Raw genomic sequence first — 19,620 nt, forward strand, 5'->3', positions numbered from 1 at the left:
AAATATATATAAAAAAAGCTGTGATAATTTAATGATACTTCTTGTCTATAAGACTGAATAAAGAGAAACCCATCTGCTGGTTTCAGCTCCATGCTTTGTGAAAGTCACAGATGTGTTTGCTCTCCTAAATCATGAAGCCTGCAGCCTCTCTGCTCAGCTCTGTCCCACACGACAGACGGCCTGTCAGCGGCCAGCTTTGGTGCCACATCTGGGAAAGTTATTCCCCGTCTCCCCTCAGCTTTCCCTCGACTCTCCTACACTTCCAAAAGAACCTCATACAAACAAGAACAGCTCGAGCTGAGGGCTCGTTCAGGAAGGATCCTGAATGCCAGGATTTTCACCACAAATTTACATCAATCTTAGTTTTGTTTGAATATTGGATTCATATTGACATGATGCAGACATGATGTTTCCAGCCTCAGCTGTCAGATTATGAGGCTAAAATGATGTGAAATGAATGTATGAATAGATATAGCAGCATAAAGGCCGACCAGGAGAAGAAAGCAGAATTATGACTAACAGAACTTTGTAGAAATAACACACAGACCAACAGTGACCAAACCTTTTCTTATCTCATCATTCTCTCAAGTCTTGGCTTTCAGGAGAAAAAATATTGTTATTGAAACAAACACACAACAGAAACTATTTTCATGTTTCCACTTTTTCCTCATTTCCAGTTATTCCTGCTACTATTTACCTGCTATCCTCACTAAACCAACTCCAGCTCAGCTGCTTTGTGGCGCCACCGTGCATCAGAAACGTCTTCTTGGCTTTATTCCAGCCATAGAGGAGCATTATTTTTCTTCTTTTCACACACACATAGAACTTTCTGCTCACTGGTTGATCTTTGGCTGCTCCTGATTGGACGTTACCGTCAATATAAGCTCTCTGATTGGTGGAAAGTCTGACAGGAAGTGGCTTCATCATCATGTCCAGGTCTAAAAAGAGGTCTCTTAGCGACATAGTAGTGACAGTGATGCTTTTTATGATGAAATGTGATAAATCACCTAAAGGGTAGCTATCCATCACAGTTTACCCCACAGAGCTACCCACTACCGCTCCTGGGAAATTTTTGATAGAAAGGATAGTGCTAGGGAGCACCGACCATGTAGTGATGTTTTAAGGGAAAAAGAGCAGCTGTTTTGGCTTGCAGCCCTCACCACACAAAACCTGTAAAACCAAAGCATAAAGGCTGAAAAGTCCATTTTAATTCCTTCAGGAAATAAACTTTTACAGTAAGGAAACCAGGGAATAGATCTGCCACTGAAGAAGTATCAGATCTATTGATGGAGAGGTGTTTAACACTTCTGACACTTCTACCTGGGAGCTGAGCTGGAACAAATCTGATCCTTGTAGGTTTTAACCCGGGCTCATGTTGACCAAGCCCTGACTTTATAGTCTGCCGCTCTCTGCCTGTCTTCAGAGGCCTCCACAGTATTCCAGTGCTTGGCTCAAAGAAGCCATAAATGTAACTGTAAACATCAAAAAGAAAAGAAAATTCCCTTTTGACTTTTATATTTACACTGTCTTTCCTCTCTGCTCCACTCTCCTCTGCTGCTTGGATAAATCTCACCGTTTTCTTCCCTCCGGCTGATTGATGTCTGTGTTTTGTCTGAGATGCTCTCCTGACTTCCTTTCCATATGTCAGACAAGAACGGCAAAATCTGCCCGCAATGTGTGTAAACTCACACAGACGGAGAAGTGAAGAAGTGGAGGGAGGGAAGGTTTCACCATTGCTGTTCCTCAAAGTCTAAAAGTTTGACATGTTGGTGCCTGTCATGAGAAAACCACACGCTTCATGGCATTTTCAGTGTCCACCTGTCCATCCATCTATCCATCCATCCATCTATCCGTCCGTCCGTCCGTCCGTCCATCCTTCCATCCAACATCACTTTCTGCTCACTGGTTGATCTTTGGCTGCTCCTGATTGGACGTTACCGTCAATCTAAGCTCTCTGATTGGTGGAAAGTCTGACAGGAAGTGGCTTCATCATCATGTCCAGGTCTAAATAGAGGTCTCTTAGCAACATAGTAGTGATAGTGATCTTTTTATGATGAAATGTGATAAATAATGCTGTTATTATGGATCATTGTGGATTTACCAGATCTGGTAAATCCACAAGTCTACATTTAGTGGCTGGATTGCAAACCTCCTGGACGGGATAAAAATGTCTGGAAAACTTCCGTAGATCACCTAAAGGGTAGCTATCCATCACAGTTTACCCCACAGAGCTACACACTACCACTGCCAACATGTGCTGGTGATGATAGAAGAGGAAGCGTTTCTGGAGATTTGGTGGAGGTTTAAGGGTTAATGCTGAACAACATTTTCAGGTAGAATAAAATGTTTTTGTCCTGACGTCTTTTCAAAGGAAGGCAAAACATTACCAGACTCGGTTCTGCAGCTGTTCCAGTATGAATGCTGGTTGAGCTGCTGAGTCTCATTATCACATGAGATAAGATCCATCCATTCATCCATCCATCTATCAGTCTGTCCATCCAACCATCCAATCATCCGTCCGTCTGTCCATCCTTCCATCCATCCAACCATCCATCCATCCATCCATCCATCTGTCCATCCATCAGTCCGTCCGCCCGTCCATCCCTCCGTCCGTTCATCCGTCTGTTCATCCGTCGGTACATCTGTCCATCCATCCATCCATCCATCCATCCATCCATCCATCCATCCATCCATCCATTCATCCATCCTTGAATGAATAAATTCTTTTGAGGCTGTAACAGGATATACCATAAACTGGCAGAAGAGTGATCTAGTTGCACTTGGAGCCGACCTGGAATCGGCTTTTGTGGCCTCAACTCAATTTAATGTTTCAAATACTGTTAAATATCTTTGATAAAAATGACCAAAAATTCTAATTTACTATTCAGACGTAATTTTCTGGAGAGATTAAATGCCTTGAAGAAGAACATAGAAAAGAGGAAAACGTTACTTTTACCACTGATAGGTCGAGTAAACACAGTAAAAATCAGTCTGTTTGCGCAAGTTCTTTCTTTATTTCAGATTATCCCAATATGTATTACAAGGTCCTATTTTAAACAAACTGACCCTGTTATTTTTCCATTTATTTGGGGTTACAAAGCTTACAGAACATCAAAACAGCACCTTCAAAAACCAAAGGAAAACGGAGGCCTAGGCCTGCCTTGTTTCTTACATTATTATTGGGCTACTAATGTTAGGGTGATGGTATACTGGCAACTGAATCAAGATCGGGAGCCAACAGTTGAAATTCCTTCCTGGTTGGCAGTTGAACACAGTCTGGCTGCAAAAAACATCTCTTTGGGCAATTCTACTCTATTTTCATCACCTACGCCATGCAGCAACTCATAAAGGAGAACATTATATTAGATATAATTGTCAAAAACTAAGGTTACAAATCAGAAAGCTTTATGGATTTCCAAACACGTCTGGCAGGCTCCTATTTGGCATAATCATTTTCCCCCTCATTCACAGATGCAGTTGTCAGACAGTGGAACTGTAAGGGCATAAAGGATTTTTACATTAATTAACGACTTTGCTCATTTGAACAATTACAAGTAAAATATAGCATGCCTAAAACTCACTTTTTCCATTAAGAAATTACATGAGACCAATTTTTTTATCATTTAATTCTCTTTCAGAAGAAAACTCTTTATTTAAAATTTTACTTGGTTCTCCAGAAGCCATATTAAATTTTTTCTACAGAATCGCACAACCTGGATTAAAGATGATGTCTGGAAGCAATCATTAAATAATCTCCACCACTGTTCCATCAACGCTAGACTTCTAGTCTAGTCTAATACAATTTATAGTTTTGCACAGGTTACATTATTCAAAAGCAAAGTTACATAAAATCTTCCCCAAGACCTCGCCTTTCTGTAATAGGTGCAAGACGGCTAGCACATCAACTTTGGTTATACCATGGTCTGGGTGAATACTCAATTCCGATTGGCTAAAGGGTGTCCATTAAAAAGTGATAAGGGACACCTATAAAAGAAGTTCCGTTCAAATAGCCTTATTGTTGTAAACTATTGCGCTGACTAAACGGTAGTTAGTAACCATGGCAACAGAAACTCAGTAGCCGGGCTGGAGACACGCCAGATCATGTCTGATGGCGGATCGCTGTGAAAGCAGCCTGCAGGTTTATTGAGCTCTGTCCATCCAGGAGAGACGAGAATGGAGCAACATTTTGTCGTCCCGCAACGTTCCAAACAGCAGTGGTAGAGGTTGGCAAAAGTTAAATCTCCGTCCTTCAAACGCAATTATGGACATGCAAGTGTCTTCATGAAATGTCACGATCAGTGTTGCATTTAATTTTAAATAAGTCATCGCTAGGGCTGGGCGATATGGCCTAAAAATAAAATCTCTGATTTTTTTATAACCAAATCCGATTTTCCATTTTAATAGATTTTTTTTTCTTTTCTTTTACAAAAGATAAATAAACTAGTGCTGGGCAACGATTAAAATTTTTAATCGCGATTAATGACATGCTGCGATTAATCGCATCGTTACGTGCAAAATGTCTCTTTCCTTTAAAAAAAAGGCCTACAGCTATAAAAAGAAAATGCAGTAAGTTTTGGTTTACAAACACGACATCAGGGGTCTCCAACCTGCAAATCTGGAGCTGCAAGTGGCTCTCTGGACCTTCCACAATGCCTCTAAATACGTGGCTAAAATGTTTTTTTAAATCTATCTTTCTTGTCATTAGGTTGGAAAACATGGACTTTTTTTCCCTTTCTTTTACGTCATTTTCCACAAATATCTACATTCCTTAGCAGAAAGTCTGTCTATCCTCTTTTTTTTTAATAAAGGTTTTTTGTTTTTCTTTATTTTAAAACCTTAAAAATGGAAATAAAAATGTGGTTCTTCAAAAATAACGAACATCCTCTGGTGGCTCTTCATTAAAAATATATATTAACTTGCCTTTTTGAAAAGTCTCGTAACATTTGCGTCTCTAAAGGAGTTTTATTTAGCTGGCTGAGGGAAAAATGGCTCTTTGGATTGGAAAGGTTGCAGACCCCTGCACTAATCACAAAAACAGGTTTAGCAGCAATTTTCAGATAAAATATTTCTTCATATATATTTATAAAATCAAATATTTATGACAAAGAATGATTAAATGTTCAGGATTTACTAAATAAAAGGTAAAAAGTCAGCAGGATGAATTTAAAGCTGTGAAGCTGCTTCCTTCTAAACACAGAAGGAACAATATGTGATGAATATCAGCATCAGGTGAACAGACAGAAAGCAGGATGAGAATCTCACAGCTTCTAGATGGTGAGGAGAGAGAAATATTCACAATATGCACAATAACTTCCATCCATGCACCTTCACTGCTTCATTATCCAGGTTTCTGGCCTATAATTTCTCTAAACTTTAATTTTCAGCCTCCTCTACCTGGAGTTAAGGGTTAACATCTCGTTTCCGGGTGTAGCGTCAGGTCTGTAGATGTAACTCTAAACGTGTGGTATCCACAGAAAGTCCAGAATCTCAGCTACCAGCTCAGTAAAACCATTTCTATCACCAACAAACACAGTTAAGACTACAAATTATTTAACGAGCAGCTACACAAAGTCCGAAAAATATGTAAACACAAATGATGTCTCCCCGTGTCCACCCCACGGCATGAACACGAACAAACAACTTCTCTACTATAAGCTCACATCTCACAGATTCCACAGCTGGAAGTTTCATCTCGCTACGACCAAGATATACCGAACCAGAGGCAGAAGAAGACCCGATTTATGCTTCACGTTTGTAAAAGTCAGAAAGCATGTCTTACCTTTGCTGTCTTGCATAAATTAAAATCGCATTTATTAAAAAAATAATAATAAAAAAGTTTCCCGTCCAAAAATTACGATGTTCTGTCCATCTGCATGTATTTTGACAAAGAGAAACGTCGGTTCTTTTTTTCTTCTTCCTGTTCCAGACAGAAATCATCTCTTTATTTTAATAAACCCGCTCTCTCCCGATCACGTCAGACGCACCGCTGCAGCAGGGAAGAGAGACATGGACGCCATGTTTCTGTCATCAAAGCCAGCAGCCAGAAAAAAAAAATAAAAAATTAACGCGCAATTAAAAAATTTAACGGCGTTAATTAAGCGTTGCGTTAATGCGTGATTAACGCGTTAATGTGCCCAGCACTAAAATAAACATATTAAAAACATTTATTTGTTTATATAGAATCCCTGCAAAAATAAAGCATATAATGTCAGCTTTTGCACCATATAAATGACTTCATATCTTACATAGAAATATGCGACACAATGCATCCGTGATCTCTTTCCATCTGGATCATTATCATACAGGATCCACTGCAGGAATAATTCCCCTGATGAAGGTTGTCTCTTAACTAGGGTTTGTAGGTTAAGTTGACTTCTGCATCTCGTAGAGAGCAGCATTTCTCACTGCAGTTATACGCACAGCTAAATCCCTGACCACTTCACTGAAAATCTGTCAGACAAACACCGTTCTGGTGTAGAGGGAGGGCTAAGTCTGCTGCTAACTAACTAAGGAAAAAAATCCAGATTTTCATAAAAATAAATCTCCAGAAATGGAAAATTCGATTTATCGATTTTATCGATTAATCGCCCAGCCCTAGTCGTCGCCTGTCTTTCTGTCTTGATTACCTTACTTACTTGCTTGATACAGAGTGAATGGTGGGCAATATTATAAAAACAATTTAGGAAATATTTACTTGATACACATTTATTGATCAGAGTGAATGGTCGATATTATTGTCGTGTGATGTAGGCTGATAATTAAGCCCCTTCGTTGTCATACTTCTTTCTGCTACCTACAAATGTTACAAAGATACGTAAAAATTATAATTATAATTAAAAAGAAACCAAATTCTGGTCTTTTTATTAAGTCAACGAATAGCCTGTTTGACTTTTGAATTCAAAATAATGAAACAAGTTATATTTGGCTATTTAGCCTTTTATTGTTTGTTGTCACATGGATTGGGACAATTGAATAACTGGTTAATACTATTTGGTTTACTAGTTTATGTGGTTGTTGCCCTCTAGAGCTTAATTAGTTTAACATTAGGTTCAAACACATGAACTACACCACAAAAATAAAAATATGCTTCTGGATGATAGAAAGCGCATTACTCTTTCATAACTTAATAAATGTTTTCCACTTGAATTTTAAAGTTATTATTTGTTGTAAAATGTCAAGGTTTTTAACCATTTGCTTGTCTTACAGAAAATTACTGGCAAGTCCAGTTAATTCAGCCCACCACAGCAGTCGAAATTTACTTCTCTTCATATTTTAATGTCACAAAACAACTAAACGATGTCCCAAATACAAAAAGGACTTATGCTTCAACCCTTATGTAGACCCAAGGTTGCACCCTCCTCTGGCATATGAAGGTAGCAGAAAAGAGTACAATGAAGGGGCTTAATCCTTAGCCTACATCATGGTCATTGCATTGATTATTTAATAACAAACTGGAACAGACCTGGAAAGTTACTATATATACTATATTTTTATGTGTTAAAAAATAATGACCTATTTATTGTTATCATTAGGGTATGTTACTAAAACGTTTCCAAACCAACGCAAAAGATCAGGCTGGTCCGTTATAGCCTACATGGTGTATGTACGTCACTTGAGGTGCACATTAATCAGTGCAAACTTACACATATTTGTCTTGTATTAGGAGTTACCACTAATGTGAAAAGTCTGCAACCAGCCCACAGTGGCAAACCGCCGAGACCGTTGAGGAAACGGTAACTACTGCTACAGAAACGGCAAGTGCCATTGCAGGAACAGTAACTGAAGTTGAAGCTAGAGAGGCTGGCCGTTTCTCTGTTTATAGATCTCGGCATCTCTTCATTTCTCTCTCTCTCTCCCCGCCCCCACCCTCCCCTCCCCCTCTCTTTGCTGGTAGCCATTGAGAACAGCACAAAACTGACGTTACTCCATCTCCATCGACTAGTTTTGCCTCACGTCAGGTCCCGGATGTGTAGCACAAAAGTTTAAATTTCAGATCTGATTTTGAATGGAGAGAACTAAAACTGAACTGCAAAAATGAATTAGGGAAACAAATTTTTCAAATACAAAAGTTTCAACTTTACTACAATACACATTTAAGAAACAAAGATTCAATATCAAATACGGTAATCTGGATTCAATTTTTTAAAGCAATTTTTCAAACAGGCACGTTCAGGTTCAAATTGAACAATATATATTTAAATATAAAGAATTCAGATTCGCTCCCCAGTGGCACAAAGTTTATCCCGTAGTCTGTCTTCTGTGTGTTAAGAAGGACCTCAAGCAGACAGATCAGGTTAAGGATTTTATTTACAGAGATGGATGAGCAGAGATGGATCTCTGAAACGGATCTCACGACTTGTAGTAGTCCACTGGAGACCAAGGAATAAGGAAGATTTGCCAGGGAGTCGAGACCGGGAAGGGGAGCGCAGGGAAAGTCCAACAATGTAGAAACGAGGTCCGACGAGGAGTGAATGTGGAGTGGGAGTATATATAGTCCAAGGCTCAGATTGAATGCAGGTGTGGCTGATCAGTATTCTGGAGACTGACTCCGATGATGCGTGACAGGTGTGGTTGTGGCAGGGCCTGGTGCGGGTGTAACAGTACCCCCCCCTCCAGGAGCCACCCCAGGGCGACGATGGAACTGAAGATGGGGCCGCCCACGGGGACGAGGTTGAGGTCGACTGGGATGCTGAAGATGGAAGTCTCTGAGCATAAAGGGGTCCAGGATGTCAGCCCGTGGAACCCAGGACCGTTCCTCAGGTCCATACCCCTCCCACTCCAACCGACCCCTGCGTCTCCTGGAGTCCAAGATATCGTGGATGGCGAACACGGGCCCGTCAACGGTATCCAGAGGAGGAGGAGGCGGCGGAAGGGGAGCAACCGCCGCACCAGACCCTGAGGAAGGAGAAACCATAGGTGAATGATAAGGCTTGAGCAGAGACACATGAAAGACCGGATGAATCTTGTAAGAGGCAGGCAATTCCAGACGGTAAGTAACAGGGTTGATCTGAGCAATGACTTTGAAGGGACCAATAAAACGAGGACTCAACTCTCGACATGTAGTGCGGGACCGAATATCCCGAGTAGACCGCCAGACCAGATCACCCACAGCATACTGGTGTTCCTGGTTACGACGCCGGTTGGCCTGCAGGGTGTAGCGTCTGATGGCGCGTTGCAGGTGTTCATGCGCTTGGCCCCACACTCGCTCGCTGCGTCGGAACCATTCATCCACTGCTGGCATGTTGCCGCTTTCCCCATTCCAAGGGAAAAGCGGTGGTTGATGACCCAAAACGCACTCAAAAGGTGTGAGACCGGTGGAAGCCTGCCGAAGGGAGTTCTGGGCATATTCCGCCCATGGAAGGAACTCACTCCATGACGAGGGATGAACCTGGCAGAAGCTCCTGAGGAACTGGCATACCTCCTGAACTTTGTGTTCCGCCTGCCCATTAGTCTGGGGGTGGTTTCCGGATGATAAACTGACGGTCATGCCCAGGAGGCGAAGGAAGGCGCGCCAGAAACGGGAGATGAACTGGGGTCCCCGGTCCGAAACGATGTCTTCAGGGAGACCGAAGTTCCTGAACACCTCTTCGAAGATTCCTCTGGCTGTATCAGCGGCTGTGGGGACACTTGGATACTGAATTAGCTTACATGCCTTTGAGAATCGGTCTACCACCACCAATATACAGGTTTTACCTTGTGATGGGGGAAGATCTGTCAGGAAGTCTACTCCTAAATGGGACCAAGGATGTTGTGGAACTGGGAGAGGTCGGAGTTTTCCCTCAGGAAGGTGTCGGGGGCTCTTCGATTGGGCACAAATGGCGCATCCATCCACAAATCGACGGATCTGGGACGTCGTCTCAGGCCACCAGTAGCGGGGTATTTGAATTTCGTGGTGATCTGATTCAGGGATCGGTAGTCGGTGCAGGGCCGCAAGCCACCATCCTTCTTCTCTACAAAAAAGAAGCTGGAAGCAGCTGGAGATGTGGACGGTCGGATGTAGCCCTGTGCCTGGGCCTCGGCTACATAGTCCTCCATGGCTCTGGTTTCTGGGATAGAGAGTGGGTAAATTCGACCAGCAGGAAGTTTACCCCCGGGGATTAAATTGATAGCGCAGTCCCATGGGCGATGTGGGGGTAACTGAGCTGCTCGCCGTGGGCAGAAAACATCCTCAAAGGACTTGTACTCGCGAGGAATGTTGTTGGAAGGGTGAATATGTGGGCTTTCTACGGAGGTGGAGCCAAGTGTAATCTCGGTGACCGGTCTAGGCTGTGGTAGCTGGGGAAAACATGAAGGATAACAGGTGGAGCCCCAGCGTAATACTTCCCCAGTTTTCCAAGAGAGTATCGGATGATGGTACTGTAACCATGGCCGCCCCAGGATGACATCGGCCTTAGATTGCTCCAACACCAGCAGGGAAATCTGTTCTTGGTGTAAACAGCCTAGTTTGAGTGTTAATGGCGGGGTCTGGAGCTGAACTGTGCGCTGAGTGAGTCTGGTGCCTGTGATGGACTGGATGCAGAGGGGTGTTGGACAGCGGTGGCACCGGAGATGTAGATGGCGTCTTAGGGACCCGGAGATGAAGTTGCCCGCGGAGCCGGAATCGATGAGGGCAGTGACTGTCAAAGAACCAGCAGGGAGTAATAAAGTAACCGGTGTGGTGAGGGAATTAGATGGTATAGATGTTACAGTAGCCAGACTCACCCGTGGACTTGGTGGACGAATGGGACATCCATCAATAAGGTGCCCAGCCTGGCCACAGTAAAGGCAGAGCCCGTTTATGAGGTGTCGGCGTCGCTCAGTGGGTGTGAGACGTACTGCATCTACCTGCATGGGTTCAGGGTGGTTTATGAATGGTGCTGCTGCTACGGGTGGTATGTCTTGGAGACAGCTTTCCCTTCTGTGGGCAACCTGAATTGTGAGCTGTATGAATTTCTCTAAGCCCAAGCTGTCATCGTGGGTTGAGAGTTGTAGGCGAAGATCTGGTTCAAGGCTCATCCGGAAATGAGTGAGGAGTGCTGCTTCATTCCAGCCGCTTGCCGCCGCCAGGGTGCGGAATTTCAGGACGTGTTCTGTGATGGGGGTGTGTCCTTGTCAAAGGCGAAACAGCTGCTCTTGTATGGTGGCATCTCCGGAGGGGATTCCAAACACTTCCTGGAAGTGTCGTGTGAACTGGGTGTAGGATTGCGTTACCGTGCTGTTTTGCTGCCAGATCGCTTCCGCCCACTGTAACGCCGGTCCTGAAAGCAAGGAAATGATGTAAGCGATTTTTGATCGATCGGTGGGGTACCTGCTGGGGTTCATTTCCAGGTGGAGGGAGCACTGGAGCAGGAATCCGCTGCACTGCTGAGGATCGCCAGAGAAACGGTTTGAGGTCTGTTAGTTCTGGTCGGACCTTCTGTTAAGAAGGATCTCAAGCAGACAGATCAGGTTAAGGATTTTATTTACAGAGATGGATGAGCAGAGATGGATCTTTGAAACGGATCTCACGACTTGGAGTAGTCCACTGGAGACCAAGGAATAAGGAAGATTTGCCAGGGAGTCGAGACCGGGAAGGGGAGCGCAGGGAAAGTCCAACAATGTAGAAACGAGGTCCGACGAGGAGTGAATGTGGAGTGGGTGTATATATAGTCCAAGGCTCAGATTGAATGCAGGTGCGGCTGATCAGTATTCTGGAGACTGACTCCGATGATGCGTGACAGGTGTGGTTGTGGCAGGGCCTGGTGCGGGTGTAACACTGTGGCGAGCATAAATGGGCCTTAAGGGTGAAGTTTGGACTTTCTTTTCACAGCTGCTTTTTAATAAGGTTCTCTAAGACTGAATTTACCCGTCTTTAATTGGACAAACTTCTGGATTCTGTTTGGTAATTGATCCTTTTAACCTTCTATATGATTTGACTGATTTAAAAATTGACCAGGTCTTAAAGTTGAAATATTTTCAGTTTGATTAACAGAGTTTGTTGTAAGTATATTTAGTCATTATTATTAAGACTTTTTTTTTAAGATGAAAGGCTCCCACTTCTGCACAATACGTCATGTATAGTCGTCTGAAGGAACTGTAAGTGTAAAATATTTTTTTATACATTATTTTATACAGGACTGAAAATGATTCATACATACATACACTATATATATCTATATATATATATATAGATATAGATATATATATATGAATCTATATTAGGGATGCACGATAGTCATGTTAGTCATTTTTTGACCACATCAGTATCGGTCCGATGAGCAAAACTGGGCCGATATAAATATTCGTCTAATTGCTGTTTGTGTACGTGTGTTGGGAGGAGGAGGGGGGTTTGTCATGCGGCCATGTTTGGACATGTGACAGCGATGCAGCTTTACATTGTGGGATGTAACTGAAGCTAGAAGCAATGTGAGCTGTGTGGTAAATTTTTCACGGTGTCAAAAGAAGATACTCGAAAAGCAGTATGCAGTATTTGTAAAGTCGAATTGATGCGAGGAGGATGCCGTGTTAAATCATTTAACACCTCAAATTTGATATCATCTGAAAAACTACCATCCAGATGCTCCCAAACAATGGCGGGAAGCTAACGCCCCTAATGTTTGCATTATTTTTATTTTGTACAGAATTTGATCATCTTAAACCTTTTAAAACAAAATGTTTAAATCGACATCTATAAATATCGGCCATGACAACAATATTATTATTGGATATCATTATCGGCCAAAATTTACTTATCAGTCCATGCCTTGAAACCGGTTTTTATTCTTTCCATTGTAACCAGTATATCATATCATGTCCACATGGTTTTTTTCAACATAGAGAGTTTAGGTAGCTCGGGGGGTGTTATCCAGTGGTTTTTCCTGCCTCTGAGGTTTAGGAAGACATTCCTCTGCCTTCTTGGTTTACTCCATGAGTCTGGGGTGAACAGCTGACAGCCACAGACGGAGCGGCAGAGACTTGGGTTTGGACCTGACACCGGGATGCCAAGAATCAGTGCACAGGAAGAGAGAGTGAAAGGAAAGATGAAGCAGTGCATGTCCGATCTTACAGTAGGTAGAAGAGCTGCTGGTAGATGGGAGTGTCTTTATCCAACCTTTGGATGGAGGGTTGGCTTTCCCGAGGGTGGGTGGGGAAGAAGACGCTGCAGCTTTTTGTTTCAGTCCTTCTAAGGCCAACTTCTTTTAGATATCAGGGATTTTATGAGCTTTTCTTCTTTATGTAAGAAGCTAAAGTTCTGAAAATCCATCTAGAGAGAAAAGCAGGAATATAATCTGAGGTTGGCGAGTGCTGTTTGTTGTGAAATAAAGCTTAATTTCCACCTCTCACAGACTGATGATGAAGACTTGGATGAGATCCCAGAGTTGTGTTTGCTTACCTCTCCCATGTTTTCTTTTTTTCTTCTCGCGCACATTTCAGAGGCGCCAGTGGATTTAGGAGCAGTGGAGGAGGAAAGATAGGAACGAGTAGTTTGAAACATCGTCAGCTTTTCAGGACTTGTATATTGCGCCGTAGTTCTTTTTTCTTTTTTACTTTGTTTTGTCTGAAGTCTCACCAGATGATCGTAGCAAACGTCATCCTGAAAGTCATTTAACTTCCAATGGATGAAAGAATAACCAGACTTCCTCTGCTGTCTCTCCCCCTCCTGCTGGTTTCTGCCATATTTTCCTCAACAGTGGGCAATCACACCGGAAGGATTAAGGTGGTCTTCACACCTACCATTTGCAAAGTCACCTGCATAGGAAGCAGATGTCAAAACAACTGTGAGAAAGGAAACACCACTACCATCATCAGTGAAAACGGCCACGCCACAGATACGCTGACAGCACCCAACTTTAGAGTCGGTGAGTGATCCTGACTGCTATCACACACACACACACACACACACACACACACACACACACACACACACACACACACACACACACACACACACACACACACCTTTCTGGTTCTGTCATGGATATACACAAAACCTCCTCTTCATCAGGACCACCTTCTAGTGCCTGGTCGTCCTCTTCATCGGGTCACCTACCCCATCGGGTAGGGGGAAGCAAAGGGTGGGGTCAAAAAGAGAAATGGGATTGGGCCTGAAGCTGGAGTTATACTCGGTGACGCTGCCTCTGCTCCACAGAGGCTCAACGCGCACCTCTTTCAGACCTGACGTTCACCCCTGCTACACAAACGGTTACGCAGAAGTACTTCTTTGTGATTGGTCAGTTTGGGATTACACGTTTTGGGATTTCTGGATCTTCTCACTGAATTTGTGTAGTAACCGCCATTTTTAAAAAACAATACCGAATGGATCGAGTTGATGAGAGGCTGACTGAATTATTTCTTTGTTTTCTTCCACCTGCTAATAAAGACACTGAACCATACTGGACGCCATTGTTGTTTCAAAACAGGAGATACTTTAACTACCAAACTGAAGAGGAAGGTTCAAGAAATCTTTATTAAGATGTATATATATATATATATATATATATATATATATATATATATATATATATATATATATATATATATATATATATATATATATATTTAAATTTATTATTTCTATAATAGTTGTGTTATTTGTGTGTTTCTGACTGATTGTTTTTATTGCTGGCTGTACAACAAATTGTTGTGCCGACCACCCCTGCTGCCACCTTCAGATTAGGAGGAGAAACTGCAACACAACACCAAAACGATGCTTACTCACTACGCTCGAGTATTTAAAGCAAACTCACCGGCATTAGCTTCGCTATAACCGACCGCATGCAGACGCCATGCGAGTATGAATCCAGCTTTTCGTGTTCATGTGATGTCACTGAGGACATGGACGGAAAGTCAAGAGAAAGCGGCCCGAATGGGAGGCAGCGTGAGCACATTGCTGTGAAAAGTTTACAAAGTAGACTAAGTCACACTGCCAAGGTGGTTTTGTCTGACCGATCGCACAAATCCAGGCTTTTCACTGCCCTTTCTTCATGGGAAACCAGTAAAAACACATTCCCTGTTCGAGGGTCTTCTTGTCTTAACAGTTTGAAGTCAAATATAAAATAACTGTCTGGATTCGCTCTAATTTCTCAGTAAAGACGGATCCTCTTCATATTTCAACTGACAGCCTGTTCTTAGCTGGCAGGAGGCACCCGGTGTGTCTTCTGCTGCATCCTGGTCCAGACAACTGCTGCTATGGATATTTTCTCTTCTTCAGACCATTCTCTGGAAACCCTGGAGACGGTTGTGGGTAAAAATCCCAGTAAATACTCAGCCCAGCAACCATGCCACGTTTAAAGTCTCTTAAATCCCTTTTCTTCCTCATTCTGATGCTCAGTTTGAACTTCAGCAAGTCCTCTTCACCACATCTACATGCTGCCATGTGACTGGCTGGTTAACAGGAAGTTGGACAGGTGGAGATGATGAAGTGGATGGTGAATGTAGATTCCTGCTCTGTAGGAGCTGCAGGTCTCTACAGGTGAGAACATGTTTGTGCTTCAGAAGATAAAAGCTGTTTTATGTCTCAGATTTTCTGCAGAACTCTGCGTTTAACTTGAAAGAGAAGATCATGACTGTTGACTTTACAGACAGTAACCACCTGCTGCCGTTAAACCTGGAAAGGCTAAATATTTAGACCTGTTTGGTTAAATGAAACCAGTCAAACCAGAGGGAAACTCTCCATCAAGATAAGGAAGAATTCCGGCAGCAGGATAATAAAACCAGTTGCACCTTGGGGGTGTCCTGACTTTCTTGGACTTTACCAGACTTTAGCTTCACTGAGTGATATGAGCAAACCCGAAGACCAACAAAGCCAAATATATGAAATGTAAAAGCCAGCAGAGGATTCTTCTCTTCTTATCTGGAAGGTTTGGACTCCATGATTCCATGCAGGAATCCGACCCTCCCCCCGGTTACCCAGAGTTAACAGACTGAGGCTTTTTCCATGAGCTTGTGTTAATCCATCGGTATTAATTTGTTCAGTTGAGTCAGACAGGAATTCAGCTTGTTCCCGTTTTTCCATGTTTCTGCATGTGTCAGAGTCGGGAACGCTGATCCGCTCCCTTTATGGACTCAGGCAGGTTCAGGCACAGTTTCCTGGTTCTGCACATGAAACAGCTCCCACATCATCAGCTGCACAACATGCTGGCTGTTTCAGTCTCCAGTCAGCCCTGATACCCTTTATTGCTGACAGGAGTTTTCACTTCATGGTGACATTAGTTTTCTTGTTTGCGATATCAGAGGAAAACAACCGACTCCATGCCATCTAAATGAAAACATGTTTAGTTAACAAACCCTGAACACTGTAAATTCTCTTGTTTAAACATAAATCTCAGCTTTTTTTTTGTCCCATTCTCCCTACAAACACATCTTAATGGATTGTGGCTCTTTCAGGTCAGGACCCCAGTCCAGAACCAATCCATTACCCCTACCCTCCTCTTCCTCAGAATGGCTGCAGTAATGTTGCATAATGTGGTTCTTCATCGTTTGCATGGACGCCCGAGATGTGTGTGTGTGTATAAACCAGTCTGTGGCAGCTGAAGCTTTTAATTCCAGTCAGCATCAGACATGATGTTTCTCAGCTGTCAGACTGTGAAGCTAAAATGATGTAAAATGAATGTATGAATAGATATAGCAGCATAAAGACCGAACAGAAGAAGAAAGCAGAATTTATTACTAACAGAACTTTGTAGAAATAACACACAGATCAACAGTGAACAAGCCTTTTCTCATCTCATCATTCTCTCAAGTTTTGGCTTTTCAATGCCAATATTTTATTGGCATTGAAACAAACACACAACAGAAACTATTTCCATGTTTCCACTTTTTCCTCATTTCCAGTTATTCCTGCTACTATTTACCTGCTATCCTCACTAAACCAACTCCAGCTCAGCTGCTTTGTGGCGCCACCATGCATCAGAAACGTCTTCTAGGCTTTATTCCAGCTATAGAGGAGCCTTATTTTTGTTGCTGACAGCAGTTGGGATGCTCCTACTGCTCTTTGCTGCATTTCTTCTTCCAACAAAGATCCAAAGAACACTGATTAGTCTGACCACAATCCTGGTTTCCACTGTGTGGAGAAGTCGATGCCTCCTCTGGAACTCTGGACCAGGTTAATATGCAGCATCTTGTCTGTAAAGTTTGTCCGGTTTAGGTTAGCTCGCTTAAATTTGGTGCCCTAAAAATTCCTCCAGATTTCCTGAAGCTTCAATGACATTCTGCACTGCAGAGGGAAAAATATGTTGATCACTTCCAAGTTTCAAACTTTTTAAAAACAAATAAACTTTTATTAACAACACAAAAGGTCCTGCTGAGACAACTAGGCCATAAACAAAACCAACCGGGGCACGAAGACTAAACAAAGATGAGGATCAGGAAAAGCTGGAGTAAATTTACCAAAGGGAGTAATCAATAAAGTGATGTAGGTTTGGTAATTACATATGAGGCTAAAGTGTGTAGGAAGACTGACGGCGAAAACCAAGGAATTGGAATTTAAACCATAATAGACTTAATCTAACACTATTAACAGATGCTAGGCTCAGAATCTGCTGGAAACATCATGAAAATATGGATCCATCTTGCCTTGGATCAACTCTTCAGGCTGCTGCTGGTGTAATGGTGGGGGGAGATTTTCTTGGCCCACTTTGGGCCCCTTAGTACCAACGTGGCCTGGTTTAACCAGCACAGCCTACCTGAGTATTGTTGCTGACCATGTCCATCCCTTTATGACCACAGTGGAGCATCTTCTGATGCTACTTCCAGCAGGATAATGCACCATGTCACAAAGCTCAGATCATCTCCACCTGCTTTCTAGAACATGACGATGAGTTCACTGGACTCCAACGGCCTCCACAGCCACCAGATCTCAGTCCAGTAGAGCAGCTTTGGGATGTGGTGGAACGGGAGATTCTCATCATGGATGCAGCCGACAAACCTGCAGCAACTGTGTGATGCTGTCATGTTAATATGGAGAAAACCTCTGAGGAAGGTTTCCACCACCTGCTTCATCTATCACACCAGGATTAAAAAGGTCCGACCCGGTACTGGAAGGTGGACCTGATGAAGAGGACAACCCGGTACTAGAAGGTGGACCTGATGAAGAGGACGACCCGGTACTAGAAGGTGGTCCTGAAGGCCATAAACACCTGAAGTTAAAATAAGGGAGAATGAGTCAAACATCAGCAGAGAAACACACACTTTGTTATGGCGTCTGTTGCCGTTTTGCAATATTGTAGTTTTATCCTCACAGGGCGTGGCAGATGTTCAGAAACAAAGCTGGTGTTTCATGAATCTGTCCAGACTCGTTCCAGACCACTCCTCCAATTCCCTCAGCCTTTCTTCCCTTCTTTCTGCCACCTCTCTCATCTTTCCAGCCTGAACCAAAATGAGAGTTTATCTGTGCTCCATACGCAGCAAAAAGACGTGACGGGATGAATCATAGTGGTCCTGTTAATGGGTGAAGGAGGAGTGTTATGAAAGGGTGGATCTGTTTCTACTCGCCCACCACTTTGCTGACCTGTAGGTCATTTAACAGGCTTATTGTGTCCAGCACACACAGCTTTCTGATGGATTTATCAAGGCTCCTATAAACAGAGGAGAAACAGACACTTTAAAAATGCAGAAGTCTAGAAAAAACTTTCTTTTCCATCAGAAACAGTCTCTGGATTTATTAGATACCAGATGAAAAACATTTACTGGGACATCATCCTGGATCTTCTTCCATCTGTCTAGTTTCAGCCTGACACATACTTAGATCATGCTATATACATGTATGTGAAAAGCAAGACTATTCTCTGCCATAGACCAGCTCAAGCTGAAATGCGTGTGTGCTGACGTTCCACACTGAAAACCCATCTGCACGTCTGAGATATCTTTTCTAGGGATTGTTTCATCATGGAAGGAAGTGGCAACTCGACCTTTCACACCTCAAACCTGAATGAATTTTGTCCCTAAATAAATAATTTCTCAGACGTGCTGCTGCCTCAGGTCTGAACCTGATCCTACTGATCCTTTGGTTTCCTGTACCTGCTTTATCTGGTCCAAGGTTTCAGGGGGCAGAGTCTAATGAAGCTGACCCATCTACAACCTGTTTTTCACCATGAAAACATATTTTTGGGTTTTTCAGTAGATGTTGCAGAAAACAGTTGATTGTAAAGTCAAGTTGAAAACTACCTAGTTACTTTGGTGATAGTTAAAAGTATTCAAGGAATGCCTTCATAGCACTTAGAGGGATTATTTCATAAAGCCGACTGATTCAAGCAGCTGTGTGTGCATCCCATTTGGCCTGCTGCAGTCCCAGGAGGACAGATTTAAGTGGTGTTTCTCCAGCTCCTCTGACATATTTTCTCCCAGGTGAGGGCATTGTCTCGCCAAGCGCTGAGAGCTTCTTGGCCTCTCAGCTCAGCTTTCAAAGATGCCTTTAAAGACGCCTTTAACTGCCAGCTCATTTGTTACGGCCCAGACGATATCAAATCATTTACAGTTGGATTAAAAATCTGGTTCTTTGGGGAGGTGTGGGAGGTGAGCTGAATAAGGAAGACAAATTATGAGGCCTCGGAGGAGAAAGACAGGTGTAGCACTGCTGGAATTCTCCTCACAGACTTTTGTTTTATACATTTGTACGCAGAATCCGGACTTGAGTTCTGGGCAGTTACACAATTTTTTTCTCCA

At 42.9% G+C, this 19,620-nt stretch overlaps 1 protein-coding gene across 4 annotated transcripts in view; it reads left to right on the top strand.

The window, feature by feature from the left end:
- Nucleotides 1-19,620, top strand: part of ltbp1 (latent transforming growth factor beta binding protein 1) — a 216,987-nt gene that overhangs the window by 82,504 nt on the left and 114,863 nt on the right. For all 4 annotated transcript variants that reach the window (XM_042010090.1, XM_042010092.1, XM_042010093.1 and 1 more), the window contains exon 5: nt 13,650-13,817. In XM_042010090.1, coding sequence (XP_041866024.1) covers nt 13,650-13,817 — 168 coding nt within the window. The remainder of the gene's footprint in view (nt 1-13,649; nt 13,818-19,620) is intronic.

The sequence above is a fragment of the Melanotaenia boesemani genome, chromosome 16 (genome assembly GCF_017639745.1).
Source record: "Melanotaenia boesemani isolate fMelBoe1 chromosome 16, fMelBoe1.pri, whole genome shotgun sequence".
Lineage (NCBI taxonomy): Eukaryota > Metazoa > Chordata > Actinopteri > Atheriniformes > Melanotaeniidae > Melanotaenia > Melanotaenia boesemani.